The sequence below is a fragment of the Macrobrachium nipponense genome, chromosome 47 (genome assembly GCF_015104395.2).
Source record: "Macrobrachium nipponense isolate FS-2020 chromosome 47, ASM1510439v2, whole genome shotgun sequence".
Classification (NCBI taxonomy): domain Eukaryota; kingdom Metazoa; phylum Arthropoda; class Malacostraca; order Decapoda; family Palaemonidae; genus Macrobrachium; species Macrobrachium nipponense.
The window spans coordinates 8,870,790-8,889,885 of NC_087222.1; the positions used below are offsets into that span (position 1 = coordinate 8,870,790).

At 36.7% G+C, this 19,096-nt stretch overlaps 1 protein-coding gene across 1 annotated transcript in view; it reads left to right on the plus strand.

Annotated features, from left to right (window-relative positions):
* LOC135204517 (uncharacterized) overlaps positions 1-19,096 on the plus strand; it is a 624,442-nt gene that overhangs the window by 580,373 nt on the left and 24,973 nt on the right. The window contains exon 6 of the mRNA XM_064234685.1: positions 11,235-11,393. Coding sequence (XP_064090755.1) covers positions 11,235-11,393 — 159 coding nt within the window. The remainder of the gene's footprint in view (positions 1-11,234; positions 11,394-19,096) is intronic.

The window sequence follows — 19,096 nt, forward strand, 5'->3', positions numbered from 1 at the left end:
CCCTACCCCCCCACCTTAAAGGCCTAAACCTAACCTAGTAAGGAATGTAACCTAACCAACCTAACCTAGGTAGGGAACATTACCTGACCAGGGGCTTCGCCCCCCCGTACCCCCCCCTAAAGGCCTAACCTAACCTAGTAAGGAATGTAACCATAACCAACCTAACCTAACCTAACCTAGTAAGGAATGTAACCTAACCTAACCTAACCTAGTAGGGAATATTGCCTGACCAGGGGGGGCTTCGCCCCCCCGTGTTACCCCCCTTAAAGGGCCTAACCTAACCTAGTAAGGAATGTAACCTAAACCTAACCTAACCTAGTAGGGAACATTGCGTTGACCAGGGGGCTTCGCCCCCTTGTAACCCCCCTTAAAGGCCTAACCTAACCTAGTAAGGAACGTAACCTAACCTAACCTAGTAGGGAAATACTAGGCCTAACGTAACCTAGTAAGGAATGTAACCTAACCAAACCTAACCTAGTAGGGAATATTGCCTGACCAGGGGGGCTTCGCCCCCCGTACCCCCCCTTAAAGGCCTAACCTAACCTAAGTAGGAATGTAAACCTAACCAACCTAACCATAGTAGGGAACATTGCCTGACCAGGGGGGCTTGGGGGCGTTCCCCCCCCCGTTACCCCCCCCTTAAAGGCCTAACCGTAACCTAGTAAGGAACGTAACCTAACCTAACCTAGTAGGAAATACTAGGCCTAACATAACTAGTAAGGAATGTAACCTAACCAACCTAACCTAGTAGGGAATATTGCCTGACCAGGTGGGCTTCGCCCCCGCCCCCCCGTACCCCCCCGTACCCCCCCTTAAAGGCCTAACCTAACCTATAGGTAAGGGAAATGTAACCTAACCACCTAACCTAACCTAACCTAGTAGGGAATATTTGCCTGACCAGGGGGCTTCGCCCCCCCGTACCCCCCCTTAAAGGCCTAACCTAACCTAGTAAGGAATGTAACCAATAACCTAACCTAACCTATGTAGGGAAATAATTGCTGACCAGGGGGGCTTACCGCCCCCCCGTACCCCCCCATTAAAGGGCCTACCTAACCTATAAGAATGTAACCTAACCCACCTAACCTAACCTAACCTATAGGGAATAGGGCACCCATTGCCTTTGACCAAGGGGGGCTTCCCCCCCGCCCCCCCTACCCCCCCTTAAAGGCCTAACCTAACCTAGTAAGGAACGTAACCTAACCTAACCTAGTAGGGAAATACTAAGCCTAACTAACCTTGAGTAAGGAACCTGTAACCTAACCTTAACCTAAACACCTAACATAGTAGGGAATGCCTGACCTGACCAGGTGGGTTTCGCCCCCTGTACCCCCCCTTAAAGGCCTAACGTAACCTAGTAAGGAATGTAACCTAACCAACCTAACCTAACCTAACCTAGTAGGGAATATTGCCTGACCATGGGGGCTTCACCCCCTGTACCCCCCTTAAAGGCCTAACCTAACCTAGTAAGGAATGTAACCTAACCAAACCTAACCTAGTAGGTAACCAAGTAGGGAATGTAACCCCCCCCCCCCCCGGTATCCACCCTTGAAGAACTAACCAACCTAGCCTAACGGGTAACCCCCTTCAAGGAAGTAAAACTAGTAGGTAAACCAACATATACAAACTAAACCTAAGGGTATGTTGCCTAACCGGGGATGGGATTTGGCCCCAGTAGTAAAATGACATTCAAAAACCTAACTTTGATGGGTGTGGAAGTGTGTAAAATGTAAAAAGGTAACCATACATAACTGCGTAATAGTAAGGAAACTGGAAGGGAGGTGTAAATTGTAATGTCTGTAAAAGTGTATAATGGAATATATTGAAATGTAGGTTTTATAAGAATAATGGCAAACTATATATTTAAAAATTATATATTGAAATGTAGGTTTTATAATAATAATGGCAAACTTTAATATAGGTATTGGTATCGGTGAGAAATGCATTGTAAATGGTGTAACGTAAAGAGCCAGTCGTGAATACTGGAAAGGGGGAGGGATTGACTTGTGTATAAATGATATAGGGAGTGTGTATGTAATATGCAACGCAATGTGCAATTTCACGTAACAGGTAGGTAGGTAGGTAGGTATCGAAACGTCCTAAAACTGAGTTCTGTATAAAAACACGTAGGCATTTTTAGGTGTCTGTCCTCAATTATAACATAATATTTCAAGTTATATATGGTGAAATGATTAGGTGGGGATATTTCAAAACAGTTATTATACAAATACTATGGAAAAATGAAAAGGAACTAAACACTAGAATTCACATAATATGTTTAATAAACAAAATAGCTAATGCTTTTATGTAACTCAACGTATGGTTTACCAGCCGGGGTTCCCAGATGACACCACTACCAACCAGCCAAAGTCTACCATGAAACCAGTCCAAAATCCGCCAAATGGTAATGTTAATCCAAACCAACCCAAATAACCGGCAAATATATGTGCGTTAATATCTATCTTTATAATGCATATTTTTTATCATATATATGCTTGTATAGCGGCATCATAGTTTTAGTTAGATAATATAAACTAATATAAGAATGCAGGAAAAAAAACGAGAATGAATTGAAATTTTGAAATGAGGCTCGTTCCCTGAGAATCCGGCAGCCTGTTTTGTGGTCATCTGGTGTGTGTGTGATTTTTATTTTAATTCCATCTACATATTTTGCTTAAATGTTACCAAGTTTTTACTGAAAACCTATTCAAATTCCCCAGATTTTCCTGAAAACCTTCAAAAATTCCCAATCTGGGGAGAGATTCCTCAACGTGGGATCAGTGTTTAGCTCAAATAGAAAGTGTTGAAAACCAGCCAAAATACCACTAACCAGCCAAGTGAATTTTTACCCTTTTTCCCACCAAATTAGGAAAAAAAGCCAAATTTGGCGAGAAACTGCCAAATCTGGGAACCCTGTTACCACCCAATCCTTCACTCAGTCCGGTAGCAATGTAGGGGTCATACTGTAACGTGTTTGGCTAAATACATATATCCCTCCCGTAAAACCCCCATTTCACTTTCCTCACTAAGAAGAAGTCCGAGTTTAGGCCAAAAGCTCCCTTACAGTTAGCGCATGCGCAGTAGCATTAGCGCATGCGTAGTAGTATTCATTGTTGTGGTAGTAGTGGTAGTAGACAAATATGGATGTGGAACGGCTCCACTATAGCTAGTTTTGTTATTTCTTATTTCCGCCTGTATTTCGTGTTTTTAAAAGTGATAAATGTGGGAAATACCACAATAACACGGCAAAATCTCCCCCCAATTGGTTTCTCCCCACCCAAAACCCCGGAAAACCCGGTCCCACTGGGGGGTCCCCCTTACCGTAGGAATAGAGTTGGGGTTTTTGGTCCCACCCAAAACCCCGGTTCCCAATGGGAATCCCCCTTTACCGTAGGATAGAGTTCAAAGGTAATATAGAGTCGTCCGAATAAATATTACTTCAAATTCTTGCTCAGGAGGTAAAACTGCATAGAAAAACTGCAACTGCCATACTCTGGGCCGCCGCGGATAGGTACACTAGATCTACCATGAATTGTCTCGATGATTAAGACGGCAACTATTATAGAAGATAAAAGACGTTTGAACAGAAGTTAGGCAGCTAAGCTACTGAGGCAGTCAATGGCGTCAGTTTGTTGACATTTTGGGCGTCTTTTATTTGACAGTGTTTATGTTTGTGATTCTGGTTTTGAAGTGGTTTCGCTTGTTTTCATTCATTCTAAGTTAATTGGTGGACAATTGTAAGCAATCGTTGGGAATAAAAACTAAAAAGGAAATTTAGATAATTTACTAATGAACTGGATAATTTAATGGTAATTATTAAGGCAAATATGAATTCAGGTTATGGCGGTTTGTTTAACGTTTTGGGCGTCGTCTCCTCAGGACTTCTCGTTCGTGGTTTATGTTGAATTTGATGTTTTGATTCAAACCTAATTGATGAAAAGGGAAAATTTAGATGTAATCATTGGAGAAATAATAAAAAATATAGATAATTTATTTAATTAAAGTTTTAAGATAAATGATGATAAGTACTGTCGCGAATTTTCTTCGACGACTAGTTAGGGACAGTGTGAGGACCAGATATTAAGACAGGTAGCTGGGGTACTGATGATTTATTTATGTTGTTGTTGTTTAAGATTAAGCTGGCTTTATGCCAGCACGAGCTCATGCTCAAGAGCAGCCCGTAGTGATTTATTTACAGACGAACTGGGTTGATATATATATATTATATATATATATAATATATATCTATATATATATATATATATATATATATATATATATTATATATACAGTACATATATATATACACACACATACTAGCATCGTACCTTCGGTGACTTTCTCGGCCTTTTATTCTGTCGACATCAGCAGCTGCAAAGGGCGAGCTTTATACACTTTACAGTCTATAATATTCTTTTAATTCACTTCATTGGGTATCGTAGCAGTCGGAGAAGACGACAGGAGTTACCAGCTAGTGAAATGCAAAACATTACAAAAGTGGGACGAAATTCACAAAAGTAAAAAAAAAGGGGTGGGACTTTTGCTAACTTTAAAAAAAGCGGGACTCTGGTCACATTAGGATATCAACATCAAAACATTTCAACCTATGACGCAAACCATTGTCTGTTCGGACCATTTCTTGCCAACAGATTTAAAAGATGACGTTAGGAACAGGTTATTATATATGGCTATGAAATCCATATATGTTTTAGGAACTTAATTTCCCTCTGGACAGACCACGGTACCGACGAAGATAGAGCGGCTATCTACCGCTATCTACACTGGTGCCTCCACTCATAAGCATTTGAATTGAAATTTATTCTTGTCAATCGCCATGTGTGTGGTGTGATGGGGTGAACGGCAGTTTTCTAAACATGTGTGTATGTGTCCATGAACTGATGAAGGCCCTCACTTAGTCCTTTTTAACTAGTTTAATTTATGGGATTTTAGAATTTAGGGCTGTATATGCCAAACTAGGCCTACTTCAGGCTACTTCTTTATTTACCATTCCAATCATATATTTTCAGCTGCGAAATACAAAACAAAAAGGATATTATCTGGAGGTGCTGTGCCCTTGGAATAGTTCTGCCTGTCTGAGCCGACCACGAAATGACGTCATGCATGACAGATGAGCCACACAAATGGCGGCGCCCATGGCGCAGTAGAAAATTGGTTGTAAAAAGTAAGAAAACGTCCCTTTCAAAACTATTTTTCACCAAGGATACTTAAATAAAATAATGCTACATAACGAACAGCTAAAATGCAATAAGAAGTTCCCCTTTAAAGTTATTTCATATCTGAGCTGCTTTTCATTGTCCCAGAAGAGCCCTTGGTATTTTAGTTTTTTATTTATGAAATGATTCATTTTTACAAGGATTAATCTTTGGTGAGTAGAATTGAAGGCTGCTGTTTAGTCAGTGACCGTCACCTTCAATATGAAGTCAGTTTGTCCAGAGCAAAGTAGCCACTCTTCCACAGATCTTCCTTTCAGCAACTCCTCAGAGTATTTTGATTGAATGCACATCCAGTTCTTGACCTCCACTCAGAAGTCAGGCTTTTCTTGTCAATATACAGGAAAATTGTTCTGTATTTATCAAGTTTTTTTTTTTTTTTTTATGTTATAGTTGTGTCTTGAGGTCTGGGATTTGTTTACAACATTTCTGTTACGCTTCTTGTCCTTTTTCTTGTGGTAGGAAAAGAACATTAACTTTGCATGTATGGAATATATTAGACTGTCCATCCTTTTGGTATGAATTAAGTTGTCATTTTTCATACACAGAACAAACCTGGAGTCTTAACATTAGGATAAATCTTCTGGCACCAGCTGGAAACCAGTAAAAAATTTAATCAAAATTTATTTCTCAAGTTTGTGTTTAGTTTTATCAAGCTTTTTGAATTGTGGGTTGAATATGTATTGAAAAATGCGGAGTCTGAATGGCACAGGATTTGATCAGTTCGTTTATGTGACTGGACAAATTGAGAGACATTCTGGTCCACTCATTGAAGAAAGGAACTGGGTCAGTATTGGAAAATAGTTTGTGTAATTACCTAATAAAGTTACTCGTGAGTGAAACTCTGTTGTGTGATTTTATTTTTAGTTTTATGATAACAAATCATAATAGGCAGAAAGATGAGAGGCTGTAGAATTCATGAACTTTAGTGGCAACCAACTGGTTCTGTGCTTCATCCCATTCACTTCCAGAATGTGGACCTTTCATCTTGCGGTCTTCTGTTTTGTGAATGAATTAATACTCTATGCCTCATTTTGGACTTGGCTTTATAACCTCTTAATGGACATCAGTCCGTTAACTCACTCTACCTGTGTGTTCTGGTTAGTCTGCTATAGGGTTTTATATCAAAATATTTGTTTTGATTTCATATAGTACTTTATCTATTTATACTTTAGTTCCTGAGAGCAGCTAGATGTACAGTACTGCCATCTTGTTTAAATACCTGACTCTCTTGTTGGACCTTAATGATTTCGTTATGGAAAGGAATAAGTTGACTATTTCATGAGGTAAAAGTTTCATGGTGGAGCAAAAAATTGTATTAATTCTGTCTTCTTTATTTAACTTTTCTTTTTAACTACAAGTTAAGATGAAATTTGTTTAGGTTTTGTGTTTCTTGGTTTATTGTTGACGGAAGTAGAAAGTGGGTGCTGGAGATGATGAAATGTAAGTAGTATTTCTTGAAGGCAGGACTTTAAGCCTTATGTAGTTGTTCTGCTGCACTTGACATAGCTACATTCCCAAACATTTGCCTCAGTGTGCTTACCTTTCACTCATGATCATCATCATTATCAGTATTCTTGTTGGTGTTTTTTGTTTGCAGTAGTTGTGAAATTATTTTGCAGTGTCTTGTGCACTTTCACCGAGAATTTTTGCTGTCATCTATGCCCCAGTATCATAGTTTTTTTTTATATTGTTACCTTTCCTTCCATATCTGCAACTTTTCTGACTAACTTCTTTCCTGTTTGAAACACAAACATTTTTGGTCATCTCTGCCTATTTTCAGTTCTTATATGATCTGATCTTCCCAGCTTACTCCAGTCAGTGAACCTGAGCATTTTTTAGTTATGTCTCTCCCAAATCTGCTCTGCATTCTTTGCAAGTGTCCTTCTTTGCCTGTCATGTTGAATAGTATATGCTGCCCTTTACGTGCATCGCAGGTTTTCCTTTTTTTTCCATCTGTTCCATTCTATTCGTAGTGTTGTTTTATATCTTTTCCTCTTCTGTTGCATCTGCATAGACACATTCCTGTTCCTTGGCTTTGCTTCCTTTCCTCCTGTCACCAGCAGCTTGGATTCACTTTGGTTTTCGATTCTCTTATCTATTCTTCTGTTCCTTATTACTGGAGTCTCCCTTTTTGCATTTATTTGGAATATTACCTTCTTTCCTGTAAGATTTTGTGCTTACTTTCTTGTTTTGATACTGTGTCAAATGCCATTTTAATTCCCTTGTAGATGAGATAACCTCCTTTTTTTTGCATAGGACTTCTCCTGTAGCTTGTTTAGTACAGAGACTGCTGCCTCTGTTATGGGTTTCCCTGGCATGAAACTGCAAATGACAACTGTTGATTTTGACAGTTGTTGCAGACCTTTTTTATTGCAATGTCTCCAGTACTTTCACAACATGTCTTAATTAATGATTTTATTCCTTCATGCCATTTTCATACTTCTTTTATTGTTGTGGTATATATTATTCTTCTCCCACTGTTGTCTGATCTTGTCCTGAATATTTTTTTTTATCATATATTCGATGATTAGCTTCCAACACCATTCTGAAATTGGTTTTAGAAATGACGCTTTACTATTCCTGATAGTCATGGAGGAGCTTTTCCAGTTTTTATCATCTGAAGACTATATCTAATTTCATCATTCCTCCTCATTCATTGTTCTATTCCAGACATTTCTTTTTTGTCTCTGAGCCCTGTAGGGGGTTAGTACTGTCAGTGCACCTCACATGTTGCACTGTAGGCATTACTTAAGGTTCTTTGCAGCATCCCTTTGATTCCTTTTATTGTAGTACCTCCGTTCATATTATCTTTCTTGGAACTTGCTTTCCACCCTTCCTAAGAATTGTTTCACAGTGTAACTGTGAGGCTTCCCTACTGTTACACCTTCAAAACCTTTTTGCTCTCAATTTCCTTCTCATCCCTGAATGACCCCGTCATAGATCCAAGCTCTTGGCCTGTGGCCTAAACTTTATACTATTCCATTCCACATTTGTCCCTCAGGAGTGTTGAGATTCTGATTACAGTCTTCTAAATAGAGAGTGTTGAACAAGCCAAAGTTTTTGTTTATTTTTAAGAATGATGCCAAAGTTTACGCTTTTGTAATCATAAGAGGCTGAGGTCTCAAATAATAACTTCAGCATGAGTAGACAGTATTCAGCCTGACAGGAGAACCTTTGGAATCTTAGCCACTCTTTTAGGGTAAGCAGAGATATTCCAGAATTTTAGGTGGTGAGATCATTTGCACAATGTTGGTCTCGTTATCTTTTTTTTTTTTTTTTATCAAGATCGATGGTCATATTTAAGAGTATTTCTTCTCCAAGGAGTTTTGTTTCTTTATCCCCTTTATGATGCAGGTCAAGTTTTAGTTATTTCACAATAGCATTCACTTAATTATATGGTTCTGTCGGAGTGCATCATACAAGTGTAGTTTCTGTGGTAAAGCAAATGCTTATGAAACTCACATTTATTTATAATTTACTTATTTGCCTTTAAATGGTTGCATGGTGTATAAACCCTGCATGACAGAAATATGGACCTAATTTGTATTGGCAAGAGAAATATTCTCTGAGTATTCTTATATCAAGTTGTGTTGTGTAGACTGTGCCAAACCAACTTTTTAGGCTTACAATTGTTGATCATGAGGCAGGAAGGTGTCAGTTCCAGATAGTTTCCTTAATCCCTTTTCTTTGAAAAATATTATATATTATTCGCGTCTTATCCTCATTGCCTGCTTTGGCGAAATGTTTTGTGAGACACATCTGATTTCGGCAGAATCTTTGAAGAGCAGATGTGAGGAAGCCTACATATAGCAATCAAGTTATATCTTCCCTCAAAGAAGAATGTTTATATTTTGCAATGATGATGTATGTGGGTAAGTATACTTGCAGTTATTATGTACACTGTATGCTGTGCAGATATTTAATTGTAAACTTATATAGAATGATTTTGTGTTGCATTTTTTGATTGATTCAATTGTTTTAATGATTTAAATACCCTCAATGTTGTATTGAGGTTTTCTAAAGGTGACTTGATTTTGTGTTTAGTTACAGTATTACCACGCATTAATTATATATATATATATATATATATATATATATATATATATATATATATATATATATTGTCCAGAAAATTACGAATATAATTCGTAACTTTCCATTTTGTTTGTATTAACCACATATTTTGACTCAAAGGGAGTAAGTTTTAAGTTGGTATTGAATTAGCTTGTTTTCATTTTTTACCCTCTTCCATTGGTTCCCTTATTACCTTGTTATAACTATACAAGCCGACATGGTTATGTACTGAAAGACAGAAGCAGAGACTTCACTCCGTCCGCAGTATGGCAGCAACTCCTCCTCCATTCCTCTAAGCCTCCTGTGAAATTACTAATCTTCATGTTCAAGTGTTTTTCGCAGATGCGTTTATTCATCGTTAATTATACAGTGAGGAATATAAACAATATGTGGATGTTGTAAAACCCTCACTGGACCACTGGATAGCTTCTTCGATTGGTTTGCCACAACCATGTGCCACGTCGAAACGTATGCAGTTCTGAAGTCCTCGTCCTCGAGTTATGACCAAGGGTTTACTTTGATGTATTCAGCATCGTTGTGTGTGATTGAGCCCAAGTGGAGTCCTAGCTTGATGTGTCGTATAATTGGCTCCTTTATCTGCAACTTACTCTTGTGGTGAACGTCGTCGTCACTTCCACTTATATGCCTCTCTGGACAATAACAGGTATGGGGTTCAACTGAAGGAAGCGGGTTTTAGTTCGATTCCTTGTTATTGCCAGTACTTTCATTTATATTTAAGTAAAGGTCTTGCTAAACCCTTAATTATTAAATAACTATTCTTGGTCCTTTTGAGTCAATTTATTCATTTAAAATTTCCAGGTTATTTGCGTTAAAGGTTGCATTGTTATGAAGTTTATGGCTTTAGTCAATTTTATTTTTTGCGAAGCCCTGTAAAAATTTATGCAGCTTAATTTTGAGTAATTCTGGGAAATTTAATTTGACTTACTGTTTCCATGTCATAATAGTGATATTGCTCATAATTTATAGGACAGAGTGGTTACGAACTAAACATATTCACTGAAATAGGACTTTCTCGCTTCGTCTACGTTTTGGATGAGGTTCCTTTCGTCGACAGGAATTCCATTTAACTATAAAGCGGTCTAACATACGAATGTACTATTTGGCTTGCCACCTTCAGCGTGTTTGTTGTTAATTGTAAGGTGTTAATAATTATATTAATCTGTATGTTAAGGCTGTTTAAATTACTTTCCTAAGTATTGTTTTGGTTAAGTGAGTAAGTATTCAAAAGTTTAGTTCATATATATATATATATCTATATATATATATATATATATATATATATGTATATATATATATATATATATATATTATAAATATGTCTGTGTGTGAGTGTATATATATATAATTTTTTATTTATTTGTATTCCTAATTATCATTGTAAGTGGTTTATGCTGAAATAGTTTATTATTATTATTATTATTCATTATTATTATCATTAGTACAGTTATATGTGGTGTTGTATAGGAGGAAATGTGAGTGTACAAAGTGCCTTTTTTGAAACAAGAGAAAATGTTCGAATGGGTATTGTGGTTCAGGTTGATCATAACTGTACATGTATACTATATTGTGCAATAACTTTCAGATTAAGAGCCAACCACATTATATTACCTAAGTAAAGGACTGGTTGTGCCGATCTGATTTCTTAAAATTAAAGTTTTATTGTTTTTTTTTTAGCCCCTGGAAATGTTTTCTGTATTTTTCCTTTTAATTTTTGGTCTCATTATGCATTTGAAGTATTGAAAGGATCTTATTCCATATATATTTTGTTATTTAAGGTATCTTCTAATACCAACTATTACTTTAACCTTTGCTTCTTTTCAGTCCTCTTTTATCTTTTGAATATTTATCTCCAACTTCTTCCTCTGAGTCTACTTTTCACACTGTGTATAGTTTCCTCTGCCTTTGCAGTACTACCCTTCCAAATGTTTGTGACTTGATACTATGCCATGTGGATTCTCAAGATTCCCGAGTATTTGGTATAGTCTCCTCCTCCTCCTCCTCCACTTTTCATGGCAGTTTTCCTGTTCGTAATTGCCTCATCGTCAAGACAGCCTCTCTTGTTGAATGGTTAGAACTTTTGGTATACGATAAATTTTATCTATATTATTTTGACTGAATCTAGCTTTAAATAATCTAATATCAAAAGCATTAAAGTTATGTTTCCAAAAAGTTGCCGCTGTCCACTTTATGCAGTAATTCTGTAGATGATATTTGTAACTTCGTGGTTACAAGCCTTAAAATAAAGCTTATTTATGACTATTTAATTCCTAATTATCATGAGTCTTATTTCATTGCTCTTAAACTTCTCTATTTCTCTTTTGGTCGAATTGGGCTACTTTCTCAGTTGGAGCCCTTGGACTTGTAGCAGTCTGCTTTTCCATAATAAGGTTGCAGCTTGGTTTGGAACAATAAGGGTATTAAAGTTATGAAGCTCTGTTCTCACACTTCAGGTCCTGTACCTTCCAGTGTCAGGTTTGCATATATTTACGTCAGCCAGAATATTGCTTGTTATTCATAACAGTGGTGGCTTTTACACTTTCTATCCTCCAAAGACCCATTTCACCTCTTCACTATTGCTTCATCTGTCCTGCCAGCATCCTCTACTTTGTTTTCATTCTCTTCATTCAGAATATTTTCGAAATAGTCCTTCGGACATTTTAGTATCACCTGTATCATCATTTATTTCTCCATTTTTATCCTTTATATGTGATTTGCATAATTCCTCATCCACTTTTTCTCCTGAATACACCCACTCTTACATCTGCTTTTGAGGTTCTGATTCCATTCCTTCCAACTCCTCTTCGTAGCACATTTCACCTATTTTTTAGCCTCCCTTCTCCTTCAAGAAATGCCTGTCATCTCCCCTATCTGTTGTCCGCCAGAACTCGAAGGCAGACTCCTCTTCCATTGTCCTTTGTATGTCCTGATTCAACCTCCGTGTCTCTCTTTAAATCCCTTTCCCAATGTCACACTTCTGATGCTGCTGCCTTTTGCATGTTGTCATTCACTAGTTTCAACCGAGTTGAAACTCTTCTTAGCTCCCCAAGGTTTGGCCTCTCATGGGTTCTAAGGTCTCTGGTTATGATCCCTTCCAAGACCTAGTGTGCAACACTTTCTGTACATACTTTAATAAATTCGCTTGGCTTCTTCCTGCTTAGTTGTCCAACTTCTCTGACTTCACCGTGATCCAGTTTTTGCTCCCTATTAAGACAGTTCATTTCTTGTGTCATTGGTAAATTTTATTTTGACGTGCTCTCTCATAAATTCTGAATGAGAAGCCAATTCAAGGCATAATTGTTTTTTTTCTAAATACTTCAAAGAAAGTGTCTCGACTGTGGAGAATGTTTTTTTTTCAGTGAATTTTTATGTATTTGTAGTAACATCTAGTAGTATTTTTCATTGTTTATAATATTTTCATGTATTTCATAGGTTGCTTAATACAATGAATACCATTTTAAGAGATGTTTAATGTAAATGTTCTGCAGTTTTTTTATTTATATTAAAGTTTACTAATGAAATAAACTAGGTAGGGTCATTTTTTCTTATTTATATTAAAATGTCAATAAAATTAACATGGTAAGGTAATTGTTTCATTTAGATTTTTATAATGGAATCAGAGATATATACTTATGTAAATAGAGTATGCAACATGAAAGTGAAAATGTTTTTGTGTAAATTACTTGGCATGTCAGCATTTTGGGGTGATATAACTGAAATATACTATTCTGAAATTATTATTCTCTCCAGTATTATGTAAACAGACATACATAATTATTTATTTACAGTGTACTACTTCATTATTTTCCATACCTATAATGTAAAGGTTTTGGGTCTGTTTAATATCTGAATCAGTAACCTCAAGCTATGTTAGCATCAGAAACAATTTGGATAACAATATGAAGAGGTCTTTCAATGCAAGCAAGATCGTCTCCTGCAGCTGACTGCTTCCAAAACTGTAATCCAGTAACAGCAGTTAATGTCTAGCTCTTTCCCAAAAAGAGCTAGATACATAATGAACTTGCATAACATGGATCCAATTTTTCATACCACAATAATAGAATTGCCACCACCGTGGATTCTAAATCGAATAAAGAATTGTACCTCCCCGTCTTACCTACTCCAAAAGGCAAATGTACCACCAAGAAACTGCTTTGGAGCACATTAGAAGAAAGGCGACAAATTTATGGTATATACAGACGGCTCCAAAAATAATGTTGGAGTAGGAGCATCTGCATATTCGAAAAATATGTTAATAAAAAAAAGCCTACCTTTAATATCATCAGTATTTACTACTGAAGTCACAGCCGTACAGATGGCTCTTGATATGATATCTGAGGCAAAAGCAAGTGTCTCTGTTATTTTCAGTGACTCACGTAGTGATATAGATGCTATAAGACAGTATAAAACAGTAAACCAAATAGTGCAGGAAATACAAATAAAAATTCATCAACTCCTCCAAAATAGGATTATCAATGGAAATATGTTGGATTCCAGCAAACGTGTGAATAAAGGAAATGAAAATGCAGACTCAGCTGCCAAATCAGCTTGCACTATCCCTCCAACAATTACACATGCCCCCATGTCAGACTGGATAGCACCTGTTAAACCATTGATTTACCAGGATTGGAAAAGAGAATGGCCTCAGTGCCAACAACAAATAAACTTAAAAACATAAAAACTGAAGTTTTTTGCATGGAGGTCATCCTCACAGGTGGAAAGATCAAGAGAGGTAATCCTAGCAAGGCTCCGTATAGGACACACAAAATTCTAGCATGGTCACTTAATGTCAACACCACATGCTGACCCATTAAAGTGTAACAGATGTCAAACACCCATGACAGTACAGCATTTGCTTGTTGATGCCCAAATTGGACCCAGCAAAGATCTATTTATCTTCGGAATTCAAAAATGAAAAGTACTCTTGCTGAAAGCAAAGATTTTTCAATTAATAACATCATAAATTTTTAAATAAGACAGGTTTCTCTAATAAAGTCTAAATTTTTTTTATTTATATAAATTTTTTTTATTTTATTTTTTTTTATTTATTTGTTTATTTATTTACTTTTTTCTCAGGATTAATCCCTGAGAACCAGCCTGAGAAGAGTCTACTTGAGTCTCAGAGGTCTGGAAATATTAAGCCCTATTAATGATAATAAAATGATGTTGGTGCTCTCATAGAAACCCAGAAGACAGCTGGGCTTTTGTTTTTAGGCCAGAACGTTTCGGATTCAATCCCTGGACTCTGTTTATAACAAAGAACAGAATCTTTCTTGGTTGATGTAAAGTGGTGACTCCAGTTGTGTCCACCATAACCTGGTAACTATGCAAAGTACAATCAAGATATAAATATAAATTATGATAACAGTAGTATTACTGGTCAGTTATTAAATAATTAAATTAAATAATTAAGTTTTAATATTATTTTTAGGAAGAATGTAGTAATATGTGATGTCATTACCAATAATGCCATCATCATTAGTAACATAGATGTCCATCTATTTGAATGTCTACAGCTTGAGTAGGTGTGACCAAGAGAGTTGCTTGTGAGAAATGCAAAATGTGACAACCAAAACTGGAGAATGATACCAGTTATGAAAACTGGCTCCTTGAGATATGTAGTAGGTATTTTCTTCAGCAGTTTACTTGTAAGTCGCAGGTTAGAGATGTTTCATTGCAATCTCAGTCATAAAGTTTCTATAGAACAACAGGTAAAAAGAGTTGAATTCTTCTACATGAATTTATTCTGGTGTTTTATTGATCAGAGATGGAATAATTGGTTGGGTTGATCTTGGTGACTGAATAATGTTGATTAAGTCATTCAGACTAGGACTATCTGACTGGCTTTTAGGAGGATGTGGTCAGTGGGCATAAACAAGTTTCCTAAGTGCTCGTAGGATGCTGATCCTGTGTCTTTATTCTTGAAGTTTTCTATGGACTGAGCGTGCCAGTGTTGATGGCAATGTAAGGTGAGGAGAGGTAATGGGAGGTGAGGTCACAGGAGTGAGGTAAGTTGAGGAGAGGCAGGGTGAGGTCACGGGAGGTGAGGTAATGGGAGGTGAGGTAAGGAGAGGTAAGGAGAGGTCACAGGAGATTTTGCAATGAAAGCAGGAAATCTCAAAGGTGTTTTTCCTGAATCCAGAGTTTGGCCAAACAAAGAGTCTTGGAAACTTGGCAGAAAGTTCAAAGAAAGAAAAACACTAAATCATATCTAAGAAGTCTATCAACTTACGATCTACTGCCCTTAATTAATTCCTGTAGAATTCAGTATTCGTAAAAATATAACATTAAAAATGTTAAAATATTCTTGGGAGATTTTGTCGAGTCTTCTTCTACAATTTTTCCAAGACGTCATTGAATGGGAAACTGGACTAAAATATTTAGCACTGAATTCGTCATATTGGAGATAAAGTAGTACTCAATGTAAATATATGAACCCACATCTCTAAGCATATCAAAGTGTCCAGGCTATTACACCATTTATTTAAAAGACTGACCTCAAAGAATGATGTTTAACTAACTAGCAGCATCTTGTAACTATACAGAATATCATCTATGATTTAAAGTAGGTCTCATTCATAAAATATTTTTCCGCTTGATATACAAGATAGATTATGGAAATCATGAAGACTCATTACCTATCAAGGGTGATTAGTGGAAATTACGGAAATCCTTGATTAAATATGTATGAAAATAGGCAATGGCAGTTTTTACAAATCACATAACTCAAACCTTTTTGTTACATAAGAAGTTAAAGCTTAAATCTTTTAATCTAATACATATTAAATATTATATAAAAATTAATCCCTGTCCTATTTATACTTTATACTCGTTTACCTCAAAAAAATCTGTCTGCTATGTGTCGTCCACTAGGAATTTTTTAAAATAAGACTATTGTTTTATTGTTTTTAATTATATAAAATAATGAACGTTTCTAGTTTCTAAAGGATTTCTATATAAAAGATATATATAAATACTAACTTCAAAATGAATAGAAATGTATTTGCTGTAAAAAAAATGGTTTTCTAGGATTCCTGATCACTGCTTTATTTGGTTAACCTTAAAACGGGCCATTTTCAGCTTTTAATTACTGTAGAATTGTTCCTTAAAAATTTATTTAGATTCTAGAAGCATAAGTTCCTTCATGTAGTGAGAGTTTTTAACTTTGAAATACATGAAATACAGAACTATCGTCAAACGAGAGAGAGAGAGAGAGAGAGAGAGGAGGAGAGAGAGACGAGAGAGAGAGAGAGAGAGAGGATATTCCTGACCCACTACTACACAAACGAGTTTAAGGTGTTATGACAGTTTTAGCTTTATACATACATTTGCACACATTTAACTGCCCTGTCACAGGCCAAACGTTTTAATTCTAATATTCCTGTTAATATCAACGATACTAGTTGAAGGTCAAGTATGCCAGAGCCTGAGGGAAGACTACAGGAAGTCCAGGAACCAACAGGCGATGGGAGAAACAGTACAATTTTGTGCCATCATGCAAGTTTAATGACGGGTGGTAAGTAACAATTTTTGTTGCTGCAGAACCTCTATGCATAGATCAGTTAGTATGTAGTCATCTTGAAAGGACTTTAGTCTTGAATTATGCAAAGTATGTTGAAACCCAACGAAAAAGAAACCCAGCGGAAAAAACTTCTCTACAATAATTGCCTACTTTGGTTAGGCCCACCATTCCATTCGACTTAACAAGAGGGCTGTAATATGGCTTTGTAATAGGTACCTTATTCCAAAGCTTGACCTTCCATGAAGACCAACTAGACCGGTGACACTAGTGGTTAAATGAAGGTTAGGACAGTGAAACTAAAGTCTCAGCATTTAGTTTATTCCATAAATTAGCATATCAATATCCCACTGGCAATTATATTTACCACTTACAATGTTCATTTATTACTGAAGTTCTGAAACAAAGTGACAAGGGTTGCCTTTGTCACCCGTACGGGCAAGGGATAATAAGTAGCTTTAAATGTTATAAGTGTAATAATGCCAAGAACTTAAAATCTCTACCAAGATACAACTTGGTTTCATCTAGACATTCGGATCAGGTCTCCAGTGGTCTAGAATTATTTGTGGCTTATTACTGCATATTGAGTCTGCGTCAATATGCCTTCAACCACACCTTCAGCTATTTTGGGATAATAGTAGGCACTTGGACTAGGCATTGATAACTTCCCCTCAACTCAAGTGTCAAGATAATATAAATTTTCATAATAACATTTATTATTTGGATACTTACCTACTGTTAAATTAGCTATATCTCCCCGCCGATTAGGCGAGTCGGCAATCAAAACAAAAAATATAATGGCTGCCCGGATGATTGTCTAGTTTACCTGTTCTCCACCAGGTGTGTTTCGAATGTTTTAGCTCGTCAGAATTCTCCTTGACAGCCCACTAAGTTGTGGGGAGGCTGGGTGGTCTACTTTAACAGTAAGTAAGCATCCGAATAATAAATTTTATTATGAAAATTTATATTATTTGAGATGAATCTTACCTACTGTTAAATTAGCTGATTCCCACATTAAGAAAAGGATGGTGGGTTAGTGCAGCTAGACAAAATTCCGCTCAGCCACTCGAGCTAAAGGTTACTTATACAAAACCCAAAACTTCTCACCTGATCTGGAATCCTTGTGGATTTTACTACCACCAGAAGTTGGATTCCATTCAGGGAGCAAGGCTCTTCATACATATGCAGCAAAGAGTAGCCTTGCGGAGAAAAACCGCTTCGATCAGCCAGCATGAAATGCAGCAGTATGAGGGACCCCTGTGCCTGGGTCCAAAAGCCCTATCAAACGACAGTCGCTTAAAATGAATACCTTTTACAATATAAAGGTTACGCTCCTATACAAAATTTGTACCTTCACGCTCCCCAAAATATTAAAACCCCGGGATTTAAACAAAAGAGCCGAAAGAATTGCTCTTTTTCAGTTCAGAAAAGACTACCCACTACTAGTAGCGGATTAAGGGCTTTACTGTTTCAAACACAATTCTGTATACGTACAAAGGTAGCGATCAGGCAAAAACTGAATTGTACTTCTACTGTGACACATCAATCCTATTCTGGAGCGACAAATTGACTTAACACTAAATGAAGTTGCAACTTTTGCTCACATTATGAATGTTTAACTTCAATAAGGTAGAAGATATGGAGCTAGTTCTCATACACTAGCCTATCCATTATGTCACAAAGTTTCTAAAAATCATAACACAAAAGGTTAACTTTGCCTCTTCCAGGCTTAACCTTCACAAATACATTCTAGTTTTTCTAAAACACAAAACAAAAGTTAACTTTGCCTTAAGTTTAACCATTGGCGAAGGCGTTATAAGTTTCTAAGAATCCCAACACAAAAGGTTAACTTTGCCTCTTCCAGGCTTAACCCTCACAAATACATTCTAGGTTTTCTCTAAAACCACAAAACAAAGGGTTGATTTTTGCCTCTTCCAGGCTAACCTTTGACCTCAACATCTGTTTTTCTTAAAACCACAAAACCAAAGGTTAATTTTGCCTCTTCCAGCATTTACCTTTGACAAAGATGTTCAAGGTCTCTAAATGGATGATAAAAAGTACGTATGGAACGATAACTTTGGAAGTAGACAGTGAAAAGTCTTATCTCCTCTAAACAGAAAGCATTGACGTCTACAAGGTTCCAGTGCTAAAAATTTCTCCAGAATGGTACCCTCAGCAACACACAAACCACTGCTTCTGACCCCAGGCCATGGCAGTTTTAAATTAAGGATTCAGAGTAGATACAAGGGGCAGG